General features: G+C 32.0%; 1 protein-coding gene across 1 annotated transcript; it reads left to right on the top strand.

The window, feature by feature from the left end:
- Positions 1–869: 869 nt before the first annotated feature.
- LOC143055293 (uncharacterized) lies at positions 870–18852 on the top strand. The gene is made up of 11 exons (XM_076228429.1): positions 870–983; positions 3011–3124; positions 3698–3838; positions 8353–8478; positions 13075–13153; positions 14085–14218; positions 15693–15717; positions 16504–16598; positions 16969–17037; positions 17678–17901; positions 18832–18852. The coding sequence occupies exons 1-11, from the start codon at positions 971–973 to the stop codon at positions 18850–18852; spliced, it is 1041 nt and encodes a 346-aa protein (XP_076084544.1). The 5' UTR covers positions 870–970.
- Positions 18853–18896: the final 44 nt, after the last annotated feature.

The following is an 18896-nucleotide window of genomic DNA, read 5'->3' as shown; positions in this document are numbered from 1 at the left end:
AAATCATTGAAGAAGAAATATTATTTAAAAAAACCTTTATATTTTGATATTTTTATCATGATTAAAGCCATTAAAAAATTACTATATCCCACTCTTTACAATAATGACATGCATAAATATTTGTAGCTACGTTTTCTGAGGCCCCTCATGGGGGGGTCCTAGTAATCACATAATCACCATTTTTTTGCCAATATAATCACATAATCATTAAATATTTGCTTATCTTTAGTAATCAAATAATCTAATACTAAAAATACAGTCCTAGGTAATCAAATAATCATGAAATATTTGGCTTAATAATCAAATAATCATTAAAAAAACGGCCAAGTAATCACATAATCAAAAACCCCATGAGGGCCCTCTTTTCTAAATAGCAATAAAGTAGTATTACAGTCTCATATTATATTTAAAGTATGTTTTATATCATACACAAGTTGGTTGAAATTAAAGAGATTGGTATGACACACATGACAAACATGACAAAAGAAATTTCAATTTGGTAAGAGTTTTGAATAAACTGAAAGAGGTGGAGAGCAACACTTACACATGTTACAGTTAAGTCACAATAAAGAGTGGAAAAAGTAACATTAATATTATATTGATTATCTATAAATAGAAAACAAATTTTCAATGATAGTATTTTCCATTGTTTATTTTTATCAAAGGAGTCTATTTTGAAAATCAAGCTTTGTCTGTTGGGATTCTAACCAATTTTGTAGAATTACTGTCATATATTTGAAAACAGAAATATTTCATAGCATTTCCTTTATTAGATTTCCAAACATACATGCAGGTTGATTGACATAAATTTCATATGATAAAAATTGAATAAAAATAGACTAAAAAGCTGGAAAAACTGAAACTATTTTTAAATTCGATTTTTTATCAGACTGAGTGAGCGATTAAATATAGATCTATGAAATAAAAGATGGAGACAGAGAACAAATTGAGAAACACCATTCTTTAAATAATGCTTGGAAAGGGTAAGTTTGATAAATATTTTACATATACTAGAGGGTCAATTACACAATTTTATAAATTATATATATATAACTAACATGACTAATGCTTATACATGTTATAGTTATATGTAAACATGGTAAACACTTGCTCTGTTTTCACACATGTGTGTTGTCTTTACAAATATTTTAATAAAATGTGTACTGGTCACAAGACGTGTTCACAATTAATAAGGATAAATAATTTGAAGGGTTTTTATCTTGATTTCCTATTGGATGATGATTCAGTACTATTTTTACCTCTTGATGTTTGCGTGGGAGTGGATTTTGTTTCGCGTACTAATAAAAATGACGTCGTGTTTATATTAAGAATACAAATTCGAATATTTTATTACAAAAGGTCTTATGCAGAGCGACTAAGTTTACAATGTTTAGAGAACTATATAATAAAAAATACCAATCATCTACTAACGCGTGAGAGGGAGCTTATCAATATTTATAAACAAATTTTGAATTGCTATATAAGTTAATATATATGTATTTTCAGCCTTGTATCACCGCCACTTGATAAAATCTGTCGTAGATTTGTTACTGATTCAGACGTACTTCTAATATAATAATTTCCGTGTTTGCCATCATACATTAATTTGTAAGATCCTCTACGATAGATAATTCAGCTAATCTATAATTTCGTGCCTTACATACATTGTAACATGTACTTCTTACAATGATCGAGAAAAACTGGAAAGGAACGGTAACTAATAACATCCGGCATCCTATAGCCTGTTTGTTCTCGTGCCTAGGTGGTCGACTAGTTTAGCACCCGGGCAAAGTGCAAGGCGATTTGTGTCACGATATCCCAGTAGCATGAGTCGACTCCCTGCAAGGACAAAACAAAATGTTTGTCTCGCATATCTACAGATCTAATATTATTAACAAATACTGGTTATGTAATTCTATCAAGCAAAATTGTAAGTTTGCGATTCAACGAGCGATTCAATGAATCTACTGTAAAATTTAGGTTGAATCATTTAGTCATACCATTTTCAAAATGTTTAAGTGCAGGGAACACTCTAATATCTGATATTCTTCGTGTTTAAATTTCTCCATTGTGCATTTGTGATATATATATGCATTTCATTGCTTATATCTCATTGTTCTGTTACAGCTTTAAGGTGTATCGGTAGTATTTGCTGGCCGGTAGCATTTTTAGAAATTTCGCCACTTTCTAACACTGTCCAAATTCTACATACAGATGATTGTAATCCTTTTATTATCATGTTTGAAAAGTTTTTAAACTAAGTATTTTCTTATCCCAGGAATAGATTACTTTAGCCGTATTTGGCACAACTTTTTGGAATTTTGGATCCTCAATGCTCTTCAACTTTGTACCTGTTTGGCTTTATAACTATTTTGATATGAGCGTCACTGATGAGTCTTATGTAGACGAAACGCGCGTCTTGCGTACTAAATTATAATCCTGGTACCTTTGATAACTATTTAATATATACGGTGACCACTTACTTTTATTTTATCTCTATAAAACTAAGGCTACTAGTTCTTATGGTATTTTATCGGGCAGTAAATACAAAATTCAAAAGCATTCTCCAAAGTTTATTTTCACCTGTATGTAAAATTATTTCAAACTTTTCTACACCTTCGTCATCCCTCAGTTTGAGAAAGTATGATCAGTATATACTGTATTTATTATCCAATCACTTCTTGATATAAGTAGGAATTAAAAAAGATCTGCCTAAATTCTGGAATGAAAATACTTCCGTGCATGCTTTTGATTACGATTTATAATCTCACACAACACGTGGATATAATTAACAGTGATTTACATTGTTCCAATCGATCCTTCTCTAGAAAAGCTATAATTAAGACTATATAGGAAGCGTACCTTTATCTGATATAAGTGTAGGTTCCCTTAAATCTGCTCAAAAGAAGGAAAAGTTTAGCATACGTATTCTTGACTATATATATAAAATATTAAAAAAAAACATACGTTTTGTTCTTTAGACATTAGATGTAATTATTCTTTCTTGCAGATATTGGTCTTTTATTTTTTGTCACTACACGTTTACTTACTCAGGTAGTGTCGCCTTGTTTATCAGGCCAAAAACTACGAAAAGGATTTTGTTGCTGGACTGTACTGTGCGAAGGTAGCTTATCTTAGTTGCAACACCCTAGTCACATATATTTATATGTTATGCACGTGAACCATACTTTTAGCATGACCACATTGCGATTGGGTATTGTTAATATATGATACTAGTATATGTGTATGGATTCATTTTTCTGTGAGAACGATATGTCTTTCTTTTTTTCAACCCAGCCAAAACAAGGTTTCAAGGAAAAATTAAAATTAAGAATATCGTTCTCCGAGAAAACTAAAGACGGAATGTTCTGATCAAATGGCAAAACCAAAAGCTCATACAGATCAAACGGAAAATACCATCGGTACACTTAAAATCAACCCTGCACACGAAACAACATAGAATAATCAACACGAACCCCACCAAAAACTTTATAATGATGTCTTAAGTGTTTATAGCTAGATTAATAAGTGTGTTTTATTCCACATTATAAATAATCCGTATTAAAAAAAACGAATATTACACTTTAGCTTTTCAATTAAAAATGGATGAAAATGAACAACACAAATTACCTATCTTTAAAAAAACACAAAAACGATATAGTGGCATTCTTAGTTTAATATAAGTAACCTATTTTAGACGAAGGTTTTGTGCCATGTCAAACCCCCAATGGAACTGATGTTTGTGAACAATGCACAAATGGCGAATATGTTCGTGGTGTATATTCAACCAGCGGCTTTGAAAGTTCTCCATGTGTTGAAATTCCAAGTTGCCTGCAAGGTACGTAGATTATAAAGTTATCACAACTATATCACGAAATCTCCCCAATCTACCTTTTACACTGTTATTTGCTATTGTGCGCCCGTTTTTTTTCATTATTAGAGACTCCGTGCATTCTGCACTTTACCAAAGGCAATATAAATTAGCTCTACGGAACCTAGATGTATTTTCAACACTTGGATGAGACGCGTGTTTTTAAATGCAAATGGGATAGGCATGGGTGATAAGTCCAAATTATGGTAAGAAAAGCCACAGGAACTTATATTTTTGGATAAAAAAATACGGTCCAAATTTTTTTTTCTAATTCGAGCGATGTATCGTTAAAAAAATCTAATTTCTGTATCTCGAAAAAGGGTATCATAATCGCCTATTAAGAAATTATTTGTTTATAACAATCTGGATGTATATTCTTTGTATTAATAGTATCCCAGAAGAAGATTTTATCAGTTTGGGTCAAAATTATCAACGTCGGTTCAATCGTAATGACGTCGCTGATATGTCCCGGTCAAAGTTGTTAAGGCCGGGTGTACGCATTTGACGACACAAGGTCGTGATATGCAATTTTATTTTAGAGGTGAGCAGAGCGATATAGACCATTAGAAGACCAATAAATTCAAATGGTTATTTTCATTGTTTCACTTCTCTAAGTCCGCATGCTTTCATATAAATTTGACCCAAATGAGAAACGCTTAATATAGTGGAAGATATTAGCAAGCAAAATCGAGGGAATTATGCAAATGATGATACAAGCATGAAAATTACCACAAAGCATCATAACTGCTGGCCATTAAAAAAATATTTTTTTCAAGATGGCCACGGCCATTTTTTAAAATGGCTGTTTTCTTCAGTTTGAAAAAAAAAAGATCTTTCTGGAAAACTTTTTTTGAACTTCTTTTAGTAAAAAAAACAATTATCAGGTTTGGCGGCTACCTTCCTTACATCAAAAATTTATTAAAAATGAATATTTGACATATCAAGTATTTGCGCATGCGCGAAAATGTTACAAGATTCTTTCAAAAAAATTTGAACTAATTACCATATATTTAATGTTTTTGGATTTCTAATAATATTATGAATTGGTTTAATAACATTTTTCAAGGTTATGATACACATGTGTTTAACACTTTTGCGCATGTGCAAACTATTCATAGACATTAAGTCCGATTTGTATGCCCAACCAAGCATATATCAGGTATTCGATGGATAAGGCGAAAATTTGGTGAATCCCGAAGTAACATCAATTGTAACTGCAGATCAGCCACTTTTGGAATTGCCAAAGCAAATTCAATGGGAATGGCCTGATTTTTACAGAAACAATAAGTTTATCGTCATGTTTGGTAGATTGCACCTTGAAATGACTTGTTATAAAACTCTATGTGATATTTTGCGTGATAGGGGATGGAAATGTTGTCTTAATGAAGCCAATATTGCATTACAAGAACGGCAGATTCTTTGTATGTATGTTCAAATGTACCTAGGATTAGACAGGCGCATCAGACAACTGCATGTATTTTGTTTGAACTGCTTATTTCGGATTATGATAGCTAAACTGAAAATGTATAATTATGTCATGACTCTGTGATGTTCAATGATTTAAAAGACTGGTGCATAGAGTCATCTCGACCACAGTTTCATTCCTGACGTTCAATTATCAATTAAGAACTGAGTCTTCTGATTTTTTATTATGCTCATTTAATGAGTGAGTGTTCGTACTTTACAAACAGTCCATATAAAACATGATAGCATATTGTTTTAAGTCTTGACCGTGTAAATTATGCTCGATCGTTACCGACCATCACCAAGATATGACTTCACTTCCCGAACATCACCCACAGGTAGCAATGGAATTTGAAAATGATAATTTCACTGTATGTACGACCAGCAAATTTCTTTCTAATAAAACAATTGATCAGGCACAAAAACAGAATAATGCAATTATTGTGAAGGGCGATGTTGGTGCCATAGGATTAACCGGAGATCCAATTTAGACAAATGGATGGTAGCTGGACCAGGGGTCAGTATACTAGAAGATGAATTTGAAAGATCTTGTGGTTTGAGTCATTCGATTACAGATGGACGACCTAATGAAGACTCTGCGAAAACACAAAACGATCTCTTTAAACAGCTTTAAAGACTTTGTAAAGTGATGAACTAGTTTGCAAATTCATTTCTAGAAGAGTCGTCAGATTTTTAAAAAAATACTCCATTTAGGAAATTGTTGAACATGTAAGATGTGTAAATAAATAGGAAAAATTTTGGTCTAAACAATACGAAGATCTTTTAAAACAAATGCAAATGAAAGAGAACCTGTTTTTATAACCAAATTTAAAATAACAACTTCTTATTTTGGCCGCGAAATGAAACTTGAAACGTCTTTGTCAAAGACAAAGCTAGAGAACCTTAAAAGTGATTGCAATATCTTTTCTAGACTTTTCATTTCTTGTCACAGTAGACAGTTTTACTTGAAATATTTCTTTATCCATTAAAAACAAATTTCTCCTCCGTCTTTATCTCAGAATGTTTCTTGAAATAGTGGTATTAAATTGCTGCAAATGGGTTTGCTTGAAACATTCTGCGATTTTCTGATCCAAATTCGGACGCATTTATCGTTGGTTGGGCAGCAATGGTTAATTCTAGGTCACAAAGTTGGGCAAAAATATTTGATGACTATGCAAATGATGTCATACTGCCTTACATAAAATCGTGCATTGATAAGTATTCTAGAGTAAACATTGTATTCGATGATTACTAACATGACTTAATGAATAATTTAAAGGGTGTGACAAGACAAAGGCAAAGTTTTTGTGTCAGATGGAAACGTTTTGGTTCTGGTAGAACGCCAAGGGTTTGGAAGTAGTTTTCTCTGTGAAGATGACAAGGAAACGAAATTGTTCAAGTTTCTTGCTGACAAAATTGCTTCTTAAGAGATTATTAAAATGTGTATGTTTCTCATGGTGAAAATATTCGTTGCAATTTCAATAAGGATACTTCCTATCTACCCCTTGTAATCATCAAAAAGCAGATACACGAATGTTTGTCCATGTTCGGCATGAGTATGAAAAGTGTTGTAAAATGTAATTTTAGTTAGTACTGAGACAGATGTAATAGTATCAAGAATAACTGCAATCGCAAAACTAGGTAGGACACATTGTGGATAGGTTATGGAAGGAATAAAGACTTTTAGTGGCTTCCTGTACGGGACATATCAAATGCGTTTGGTCCTTGTGTAGCTGCTCTTCCTTTCGTCCATGCATTCAGTGGATGTGACACTTTGTAGAATTGTCGTAGGGAAGGGAAGAGGTCAGATTGGCTAACAATGGAAGGTGTGTTCAGATGTAAAGGACGTTTTTGCTGCATTAAGTATGAACGAGGCACGATGTGAATTGTTTGCCAGTAAACAGAGGCATTGTGATGCAATTCCGTCTGCAAAAGGTTCTTTTCAAGAGCACATTAAAAGAGAAGTAAATCAAGGAGGAGTTGTTTGGGCTCAGCCTGATTCATGTATTCTACAGGTTCATGTACCAAGTCATGAACACTGGGGTTTGATGAAATGAAGAATCAACGACAGTTGGAAACCGAAATGGACTTCTGTGACTGGCGTTGCATCCTCGTGTCAGGAACTTTTGAAATGTGGAGGCAAAATTCTGCTGTGTTGGTAACTGTAAATGCTACCGTTCTGGCCTTCCTTGTACGGGTTGTTTAGGCAACTGTCAGATAATTATAAGATGAGCAACCTGTCTGTCAAACCAAACTTGGCATTTAAACTTAGGAAAGAGTGTTATCACTTGTTAACTTGATGGAATTTTTAAAAATATTTTTTACGTATTTGCCTCAATTTTGGAACCGGAAATCACTATTTTTCTTTATTTATAAGTTGTTTTGTCGTACTTAGGAACTGTTTTTAACGTTTTATCATAACTTACATTGGATTATACCTATAACACATCTATCAAGGATTTACATTCCTTGTGAAGTTGCTTGAAAGTATAAAATTTGAATTTTTTTACTTTTTTACCGGCATTTTGAAACCGGAAGTCACCTTTAGCTTCATTGATGTATTGTCTAGTCGTAATTTAGGAACTGTCATTTACTTTTTATCAATTCTTACATTGGATTTTGATATATAACACACCTTTCAAAGTATTAACGAATTATTGCCAATTTTTTAATGACGCCATTTCCAAAATGTGTGGTGGACATCTTGACAAATTGATTTTTTTTTCTGGCCAGCAGCGGATTTTTTATAAATATCATTTATTCAACCTTTATACCAAATTTCATGCTTGTATCACGATTTGCACAATTATGTCCATAATATCTCCCACTAATATGTGTTTTTTCCGACCAGAAGGGTATACAAACATTATAAAATGTCCATTCATTTTTTATTTAATATAATTATCTTGAAAGAGAATGAAAATAGTTCTTTCGCTTGAACAAGCGTTCATAGAAAAATTGATTAGGAAATTTTCTTTGTCCGCGGCAAATTATAATAAATATTTGATTCATTGTAGAAGAGGTACGGGATGAGTCTGGTAAATGTGTCTGTAACCGAGCGGAAGGATACATAAGAAAATTAGATTATTGTGAACCAACTGATACAGAGTGTGATAAACCTGGTATCGAACTCAGCGAACAAGGTAACTTAGCATGACATTCATAAAGTGTTGTTTTTATTTTTCAACACTGTTGAGTTCAATGAAACAAAAAGGTTTGCAGTTGGTATAGATTTTGCAATAGACATGTTACAAAAAGGAATGTACTCGCTGCTGAGGTTGACGAATTAGACTTTAAATGTGGGGACTGTGTCAAAACACTAATTATCGATTAAAACAGGTTAAATTCAATTTGATTGATGTAAAGCGGGTATCCAACACAATTCTTGGTTCATTAATAGTTAAAATTTTTTAGAGTAACCGTTTTCTGATATCGTTGCTTGTGGTTATAGGATTGGAAAGGTATTCATGTTTGTGGGAGATGTGGACGATGTTTGTTTGGTTTGTTTAACTTCATGATTTGAACAAAATGAATAAATTAGCCAGTTTGATTTTTTACTGAATTAATTACGATATAAATCTGTCACTCCACTACTGAACCCCGTCCTGACAATGTACAAATGAATGTATGAAATATTTGTCACTGGACAAAACACATACAACATTCAGTCAATCTTTGCAAAACCCACAAATGTTCATCAGCCTGGTTGTTTGTTATGCCTACAACTACGATAGTAGAGGGGCATTATGTTTTTGGTTTATGTGTCCGTTCGTCATTCTGTCCCCATTCAGGTTTAAGGTTTTGGTCAAGGTTGTTTTTGATGAAGTCCGATCAACCTTGTTCCTTTTGATGAAATCTTTTTAATGTTAATGCTTTATTAGTTTTCAACCCTATTTCACGGTCAACAAACAGTGTTAGTGAAGCTACCTTGAACTATGGACATATCTTGTATTTTTGGATGTCTCCATATGTTTCCGCTTAGAAAGTTTTTAAGCGCTTACAGCATGTTTTCTAACTTTTAGGAATTTTTGGTCCTGAATGCTCTTCAACTTCGTACTTGATCGATTCGGCCTTTTTAACATTGTTTGATTCGAGCGTCACTGATGAGTCTTTTGTAGACGAAACGCGTATCTGGCGTAAATATAAAATTTCAATCCTTGTATTTATGATGAGTTTATTTCACATATATCCATATTCCATTTTATGTTTGATTGTCCATTGTATATTGAATGTCGAGTTAACTTTTTTTGTAAACTTTTAATTGAGAAAAATTTCACAGATTTGATTCATGCTGACAAATTGAACTTTTTAATGTCTTTCCACATAAGAAAATTAGCAAAATATATAGTTCGTGCATTTCATATAAGACGTCAGTTGTTATACAACACTTAATTTTTTTACATATTTAAAGCTTAAATTTTTGTTTAATAATATTTTTATGTCTATATATTTTTGAAATTTACTTACGTCAACAAAAGATTAGAACGTGATATAATTGTTTAATAATTGTTTTACTTTATTTGCGGTGACTTATAGGTCAATTGGGCCGGGTGTATTACTATATATACTGCAGCTGTCCTATTTGAGCAGTCAAATTGCATTGACTGTATATTCATATGTGATATACAGTCACTGACCGTATATCACCTTGTTTGTGACGTTGACAATGCGTTTCCGTAGAGTTTTATTTATGACGTCAATAAAACATACAGGTTCGCGGAAATTTTACGTCGTCCCCTTCAAATTAAAAAATGATGGTTTTTACCCTAAATACTTCATTTAGAACACTTATAAGAGTTGCAGTATATAAAGAATAACCATACATTGTCTCGAAATATCAATTGGTTATTTGTACTCGGTTCGAAACAGGTAGAAATGCTCGGCACAGCCTCGCTTTCTACCTGTTTCTAAGCCTTGTACAAATAACATTGATATTTCGAGACAATGTATGGTTATTCTATATTTATCATGTATATTATATGTTTATAATCTGTACATAATTTACACATGTCACTATAATAAATAATTTACTTACTTATATCTGATATCCGAACGATAATTGCAAGTTTTGTACATTATATTCTTTCTGATCTTGTTTTGAGACTACTATAATGTGTTAAAGTAGCCTCAATATTGTTCTACACGTAGCTTTAAGTAATGGCGCCATTAGAGGAAACGTACAGAGAGCGACATGCGTTATTTTTATTTAACCTAAAATGACAAAATCCCGAGGAAATCTAATGAGTAATGTCACGCCTGGTAAATTTTAATGCATTTTTTTCTCAATTTAACTGTAGTTCATTATCCTGTGGTCCTGGGAGACAACTGTGGGTGCACCTGATATGATTCCAATTGTCCACAAAAACCTGCGTAGGTATGTGATGCCTGTACTTGCGGTAAAATTGTGTCTGAGGCTCTTTTTCTTGTCTGAAAATGACAAGAATATTGCTGTCAGTTACTGCTTACGTTTCGGGCATGTATTACTCAAAATGGGAACCACTTCTCCTTCTTGCCTAAACGTCTACCAGCCCGCAAACTGAATTTCATAATATTGTATGATAACTCGATTCTGCATTGAGTACAACACGTCCTAAATTTCTGACCACGGATAAACACACCTTAAACATGTGAAACTTCGAGGTACTGCTCACTAATGATACCCCATCAAAATACTTGAACATGAAATTATTGAGTGATGAATCTGAACACGCATCCCGGTAAAATGCTCTAAACGACTCATAAAAACCCTGAAACCAAATATCAGAAATCCTTGTAATGTAGTTTCTGCATGAGAAACTGATGCAACGAAACATATTCATGGGACGGACGCCGGACGGAATGACTGACGGACTGGCGGGTGGATGGACTGACGGACGGATTGACAGAGGTGAAACAGTATAGCCAACTTTTTTAAGCGTAGGGAAACTATGATTAAATATCCGTCACTATTGAATTTGAATTTTTTTTTTAATTTTAGGGTTGGCGAGAGCTTTTTTTCTCTCATTTCTCTTTTTCTCTCAGCTTTTCTTATGGGTTTTATATCTTTTCTGCTATACCCTCGCTTCCTATGAGTGTTTTAAAATAAAAAAGGAAGAATGTCATTATTAGTTATTTGGTATTCTTCACGGACGAAATGTTATGAAATATTTGTTAACCAAGGAAAAGTTATAATGAAATTGTCTATAAAGATTTCGAAGGGACGTTTGTTATAAGAAACCATTACTTTATAGTTTAAATACCAGAATTAATAGATACACAGGTAATTTAAATCTTTAAATCACTTTTGTGTTTTGATAAAATACCCGCGCCTAGAGTCTAATTTGTCAACCTCAGCGTCGAGTATATACATTTTCGTAACGTGTCTATTATTAAATGCATTTTGTGTCTTCTGCACAACACTAAACATATTTTTTATCTGGATTAGATAAGGTGATTTCAATTATCAAAATTTATGACGTTTACTAAGGTTATAGGCTTTATTTTTTATAGATTGTTCTATGGGGTTTCAACTATCAAACAACTGAATTAGGATCTCAACTGTTTTATTAGGTATTTTTTTTAAATTAAGGGAAAATATACAGAAAATAAACATTTTGAATGGAAGTAACTGCAGATTATCGATTTGAACGATAAAATTAAACTTTAAAAAAAAACAGTGGAAGATAGCTCTCATTATGTGCCTTCAAAAAATTATTTATCATGTGTAAAGTATCACAAATAAACTCATCATAGCTACCAAGATGAAAATTTAGTATTTGCGCCAGACGCTTGTTTCGTCTACAAAGGACTCATCAGTGACGCTCGAATCTATAAAAAAAAAAACCACGCCAAATACAATACCAAGTTGAAGAGCGTTTAGGACCAATCATTCCTATGGTTTTGCCAAATACAGCTATTGTAATCTATTCCTGAGGTAGGAAAGTCTTAGAATTCCTAAAATTCAAATTTTGTAATCAGTTAAGTTAACATATCAATGGTAGTTGTCTACATGAAATCATTACCTGATTTTTTCCCTTTTAAATATACAATTATATCAATTTTTCGGAATTATTTTCTGCGTATAAAGTTAGCAAATTTTAGTAAACGTAGAGCGATCATTTGTAGCAGTTTTCAATCAAAATTTAATTCAAATGCAAAGTTTATGTAACATTTTTTTTTTTCATTGGCTAAAATTTACCGTTAAATCCACAGTTGACCAGTCGTAACTAAGGATGGAGCCGTCTTTTTGAATTTATGAATCAACAAATGTTCGATTGCTACAATAGAATCGAAATTTAAACAACACCTACCTAACAACGCCGTTTTGATGTGATTTTATCCAATTTTAAATAAAAAAAGTAATGTAAGTTTTCATTTGTATGATGTCACGTTTAGCCATGACGTCTTTGCGCAAATATCAGTATTAACTTTCGCAGAATTTTATTTTCTTTCAAATTTATACATTTTTTCAATCTTTAACGTATTATTTCTTTTTGTAATACATTAGAATGGGAACAACAGTATTGCAGTTGAGGAGTTGCCACCGTTTTTTTTTTTTTATTTGACGGTCGCAAATTTCCGTTTTACTGTCTCCGCTATGCCTCGCCAGCAAATCTGCATTTGCGACCGTCAAATCGCCAGTTGACGGTGGCAACTCTTCAACTACAGTACTGTCATTCCTTAAGTTGAATCTAGATGGCGTGTTGGATATACATTTGTTTGAAATATGTATGATGCATTGTAATCATTTGTTTTTTAAGGATTCTGTGAACACTGCAAAGAAAACTATTATAAAGATGAATATAGCAAAGATCTATGCAAGCAAAAAACAAATATCACGTGAGTACAGTTTTCAAAAGTTGACAAACAGGTAAAATCAACGAATAATATAGATAACGTGCGCACGCAACATGTTTTTGAAAAAAATAAAACTATCATCAGTTACACAGGGGCATGAATAAAGTTTGTAAAGAAAACAAAGAAAAATATACCGAACTTACTTTTAATGATCTATGCGTTTGAATATCCTGTTGGTATCTTTTGCCCATCTTTTGCATATTGGTCGAAAGACCAAAATATGTTATCGAACGTACAATTCCCTACTGTGTAGTCAAGGCGTCTGAAATAGTAGACTAAAGTAAAGTATCGGAATGAATAGCATTGTAAATGAACATAAGAAAAATCCTACGAACTAGTAATCAAATATAAATCTTTATTATTTAAATTTTGTCAATATGACGCAAAAGTAGTATCTATGTTCTCTGGTAGTTGACTAGCAGCAGTAAATGATATTCCTGCACTGAACACATGTTTTTGGAATACCCATTAGCAGGTACAATGTATACGTTTGTCCCACCACAGTTAAGTTATCATTACACAAAAAAAAACATTATATATAACCAGAGATATATAACGTAGTCCACTCTTTAATCGTATACAACCCCTTCCGATATCATGTGATATCTTTTTCTAATGTAAAGCACAAGTAAATCTTACAATTTATATCTTAAAAAAAGCAAAAACAGAAAAGAAGACAATACACCTAAAATATAGTTTTTATATACAAAATAATTATTTTAAAAATGGATTTATCTTGTTTAGATATTAAAAAAAAAACAGAACTAGACCACTTGGCAACCTGTATATTTTGTTGTTGTTGTATGTGGTACATGTTTGACTATCGGCTTCATTCTATATTATATTTAAAAGATTAATTTTAACATAAGTGTATTAAGCATTGTGACTGACGTTATATAACTTATTCTAATAGTTGCAATTCCGGGCAAAATGTCGATAACGGCAACACTAAGTCGGATCGGACTTGTATTGAAGTAACAACAGTTATACAGCGGGAAACAACTGGATACTCTATTACCACATCTAGAAATCCTGGTAGTAGCAATGGTAAGATATTTTTAAACAAAGTATTTGTAGTATCTACTACTGATCAAACTATATCTGACTTATATCATTTATGTTTGTTATATTTAGTTTTTTAAGGTAACTTGGTAAATTGCGTGGTACATTTATTTTGTTCTTAAACATCATGAATCTTAAGTGAACCAATAATGATTGTTCAATTTAGGCCAACATGTAAAAGCTATTACTAAAAGCAATAATAGTTCTACATTTTTCAGCAAAGTAATTTGATTACATATGTACTTTTCAATCAGCAAACATCATATGTCCAGCAACGATTATACCTTATAAAAGAGTCTGAAATACATGTCGAAACGAGTCTGGCTAAGGGAATTTGTGTCTGCTGAATAATTTCTAAACCTACAAATAAATATAATATGTGCATACCAAAGAAAATTTCTTCGAACTAACTTGATGGAGAACCAGACTAGTATCAAGGCTGTAATGATCTTTCCGGTAAACATTGAATTCACGAGTCTATGTAAAACCTCTTATCTGGTATGAATATAAAAAAGAAGATGTCGTATGATTACCAATAAGTCAACTCTCCACAAGAAACCAAAATGACACAGAAATTAAAAACTTATGGTCACCGTGCGGCCTTCAATAATGGGCAAAGCCCAAACCGTATAGTCAGCTATAAAAGGTCCCGAAATAACAATGTAAAACAATTCAAACGAGAAAACTAACGGCCTTATTTATTTTAAAACAATGAACGAAAAACAAATATGTAACACATAAACAAACGAAAACCACTGAAATACAGGCTCCTGACTTGGGACAGGCACATGAAGCCTGTTATGTGCAAAACATAAAAATTTTCATACATCAAGATCGAAAAACTCATTTGTCTTACATAATTTTATAATAAATTTTCAGTTCTATGTACTGTGAAGACCGACTTTTCCTTTAGATAAGAAGTTTATGTATTAATCTAAAAGAAGCGAGGATCGGTGGTCTCATAGAAAACAGTTTTATTAAAAGTCGCACCCGATCGAACTAAGTTCAAACTAAAGGTTAAACATTTTATATTTCTGCTAAGCTTCTTCGCAGGGAACATTCAGGAGTGAAATACAATTTAGGTTTGCACAGACTCCGAATAATTTAAATTACCATATTTAATTGGTTCGGTATTCATATCATTGTTATCAGTCGTCTTAACAAAAAACTCACACTATCACAAACAAACGAAACAAGTTTAAACGTGAATTCTAATATGCAAGAGAAATGCAATACTCTCACATAGTCTTGTTCCGAATTCGTACAAATGAATCTTATATGTTCAACAAACATGTACGGAAATTGTATATATAACAAGAAATGCATATGACCTTAATGGCTACATAAAATTTGAAATATATTCTTTAAAAAGTATTCGATGATAGATAGGGGAACTATATATGTTATTGAAAATAATATTTAATAATTCATAAATATTCTGTCTGTTATTACATTACAGGGCTTGATATTTCAGATATTATTGGGTATGTACTTTATTATACTACTCTGCCTCTGATCACTAGTATAATTATCAGTCAATCAAATATATTTTAAAATCAGGTCATTGATCTAAAATAATCTAGTAACAAATGAACATATTTCCATAATTAGACAGGTGTTTTGTTTACTCAAATGACTGCATTCTAAGAGAATGAAAAATTGTTGGGGCAGCTCACGTTTGAATTTTGATGGAGAAACTCTGGCCGTTCTAGGGTTATGCCCTTTACAAATGGAAAAATTTGTGAGTTTTTAATTTCCGTTCTCTAACTCCTGTTTGCCTCAACAAAATATCATAAAACTCTAATTACCACAAAACTCAGATCAAGTACACATGTTGGTAGCGTCACTTGTACAGTTTTGAGCTATGTCTCTTTAATATATTATATGCAAGCGAGGGCAACATCTGTTTCCTCTTGACACATCCCTTATTTATTTCAGAAAGAAAGGAAGGAACTAATGTGTTATGATTTAGTGAATGGTTGTCTCGTTAGCATATACACGGAATAAATGAGAGAATTTTACACCTTCTTCATTAGTTGAGACTTCATACAACTTAAAATTAAAAGTCAAATGGCTATAGACACACCCGATGATATAGGTTGATCCTTAATAGTAGATTGCAGATAGTGGATTTAATTTCTTACAAATTTAGAAATGAATCATATATACAACTGTAAAAATATTATCTCGACAATTGTACTGAAAAAATGAAAAAAAAAAAAAGTCAAAACGTGATTCACTGCATTATATGCATAAATGTATAATTTCAGTATTACGATTGGTTGTATTCTGCCGGTGATAATTGTCAGTGTTGTAATCTACATGATCTTCTGTTACAAGAACATACAGAGAACACAACAATCAGGTATGGCATCCCAGATCAAGTTCTAGGGTCGTTATTTAGAATACAATTATTATCGATTCTTGTTGTGTAATGTCTTTGTCATTATGATGCATAGTTCATTAAAAAACTTGAACAAGGTGATTCCTACTACTAATCTTTCATGTCTCTTACCAAGATAAAATGACATAATGGTATTCTCCCTCTTAACTAATTAAAAGCATAAAACTCAACACGAAAATTGAAATCATGTATTCGATATATCAAACTTCAGCAATAACACGGAAAGTTAAACCAAACTCTTCTATCGATGCATTGCGTTCTATAATATATGCATTTAATTAATAAAACATACGTCCGGAAAATTTAAATCATTTTATTCATTTTCCCTCAGAAAACATTGACGAAACGGAAAGAGTAGAATCTACGCCATTGAATAAGAACGATACAAAAGATGAATCGCGTAAGTATAAGGAATCGTTGGAAATTGGACCTAACTGTTAAAGTGAAGGTAACCATACTTCTTAACTATGAATCACATCGAAAGAAATTCTTTTGGGACAGCCATCATGGATTTGTGAATTGTTTATTCTATCGTAGGTCGCTTTATATCTTTTTACAGACATTTATCAGAATATATGATTATTTTTTTAATATTGAATTTAGAAAACATTTTAATATTTTCCTATATATATTCAAAATATGTCGTAAACAACTTTATTATTTTCAAAGAAATTGTGCATTCTCTACAAGAAATAAGTTTAAATAAAAGATTTCAATACAGGGTCCTTTTTTTTTAATTAGAACATCACTACGAATTAAATAAATTTTATATATGATAACCAGAATATGTTCATCCCTCAAGTTTAAATTTGATTCTGAAAGTGACTGATCAATAGAGTTTCCCTACTACTTGGTTTTGGACGCTATAAAAGTAAAACAGTTTTTACTGTACAAATCTAAACATAACTAGTAAAAAAATGGATACACTCACCCAGACTTTTAAAAAGATAGTACATAGAAAAAATATATATCATTATGAATAATAGTATACTCTGTCTATCCAACTTAAAACAGTTTTATTCATTTAGATGCTTTTTAAGTTTCAGGAACCATCGAAATCGCAACTACTCATTTTGATGGTGGCAATACTGAACGTGATCAAAAAGCAATGGCTGACCCTGTTGACGACGATGAAACATTTGTGAAGGAACTAGATGACAGTAATGATGACAATCTCTTGTCAATAGCTGCAGGAGGGTCACCAGAAACTGGATTCAACATATTGTCTGCGCAAAAACCTCAAGGCGAGTCGATTGTTGATATTGTTAGGAATTTAATGTCGATTCACACGATTACTTATGTATACTGCATCTCCTGTTTTATGCACTGAATACATTTTACTTGATATTACACAATCAAACACACTCTTTTTCTTTGCAGCATTCCAAGTTATTATATCAGTGTGTAATGTGTAACTTAATTTATAATGTTCAAATTCAGATTAACTGAACAATATTTATTTTAGGACTTATCTTTCTACAGGAAGTTGTCTAAAGCAAACTCGGCTATAGATTCAATATCAACGCTAAAGGAAAAGAGACCTTACTTACAGGTTCAAAAAAATATTTAATTTAATTCAAAAAATTGTTCTAAATCAAACATAATACTCAAAAGATTGTAACAACACACAACACGTTTAGCTAGCACATAAAGAATGTGTGCAAAAATATAACACCATGTTGTATATGTAAGAAATAAAAATATGTCCTACATAGTGCATTTGCACAAATAATCTGCAATCAAATGCAGTAGCAAACATTAACTAGAGGCTCTAAAGAACCTGTCGCTCACCTTGGTCTATGTGAATACATTACAAAGGACACAGAAGGATTCATAACAAAATTGTGTTTTTGTGATGGTGATATGTTTGTAGATCTTACTTTACTGAACATTCTTGTTGCTTGCAATTATCTCTATAATGAACTTGACCCAGTAGTTACAGTAGATAATGTAAGTGAAAATTTACAAATTTTAAATTGTTAAAAATTGACTATAAAGAGCAAGAACTCCTTAAGGGGTCATCTCACCTTTTTTGGTCATGATGACTTATTTAGGTTTTACTTTGCTGTACATTATTACTGTTTATAGTTTATCTCTATCTATAATAATATTCAAGATAATAAACAAAAACAGCGAAATTTCCTTAATATTACCAATTCAGGGACAGCAACCCAACAATGATAAACCATTTAAGCACATGTCAGATTTGCCATAAATGCTTTGGTTTTTGAGTTATTAGCCAAAAACTGATTTTACCCC

This window comes from Mytilus galloprovincialis, chromosome 12 (genome assembly GCF_965363235.1).
Source record: "Mytilus galloprovincialis chromosome 12, xbMytGall1.hap1.1, whole genome shotgun sequence".
Lineage (NCBI taxonomy): Eukaryota > Metazoa > Mollusca > Bivalvia > Mytilida > Mytilidae > Mytilus > Mytilus galloprovincialis.
This window is presented reverse-complemented; position numbering and strand designations above follow the sequence as displayed.

Coding starts and splice junctions, on each gene's coding strand:
- LOC143055293 (XM_076228429.1), top strand. Junction 16,599..16,968: donor ACAGAGAACACAACAATCAG/GTATGGCATCCC, acceptor ATTTTCCCTCAG/AAAACATTGACGAAACGGAA. Junction 17,902..18,831: donor GCGAGTCGATTGTTGATATT/GTTAGGAATTTA, acceptor AAACCATTTAAG/CACATGTCAGATTTGCCATA.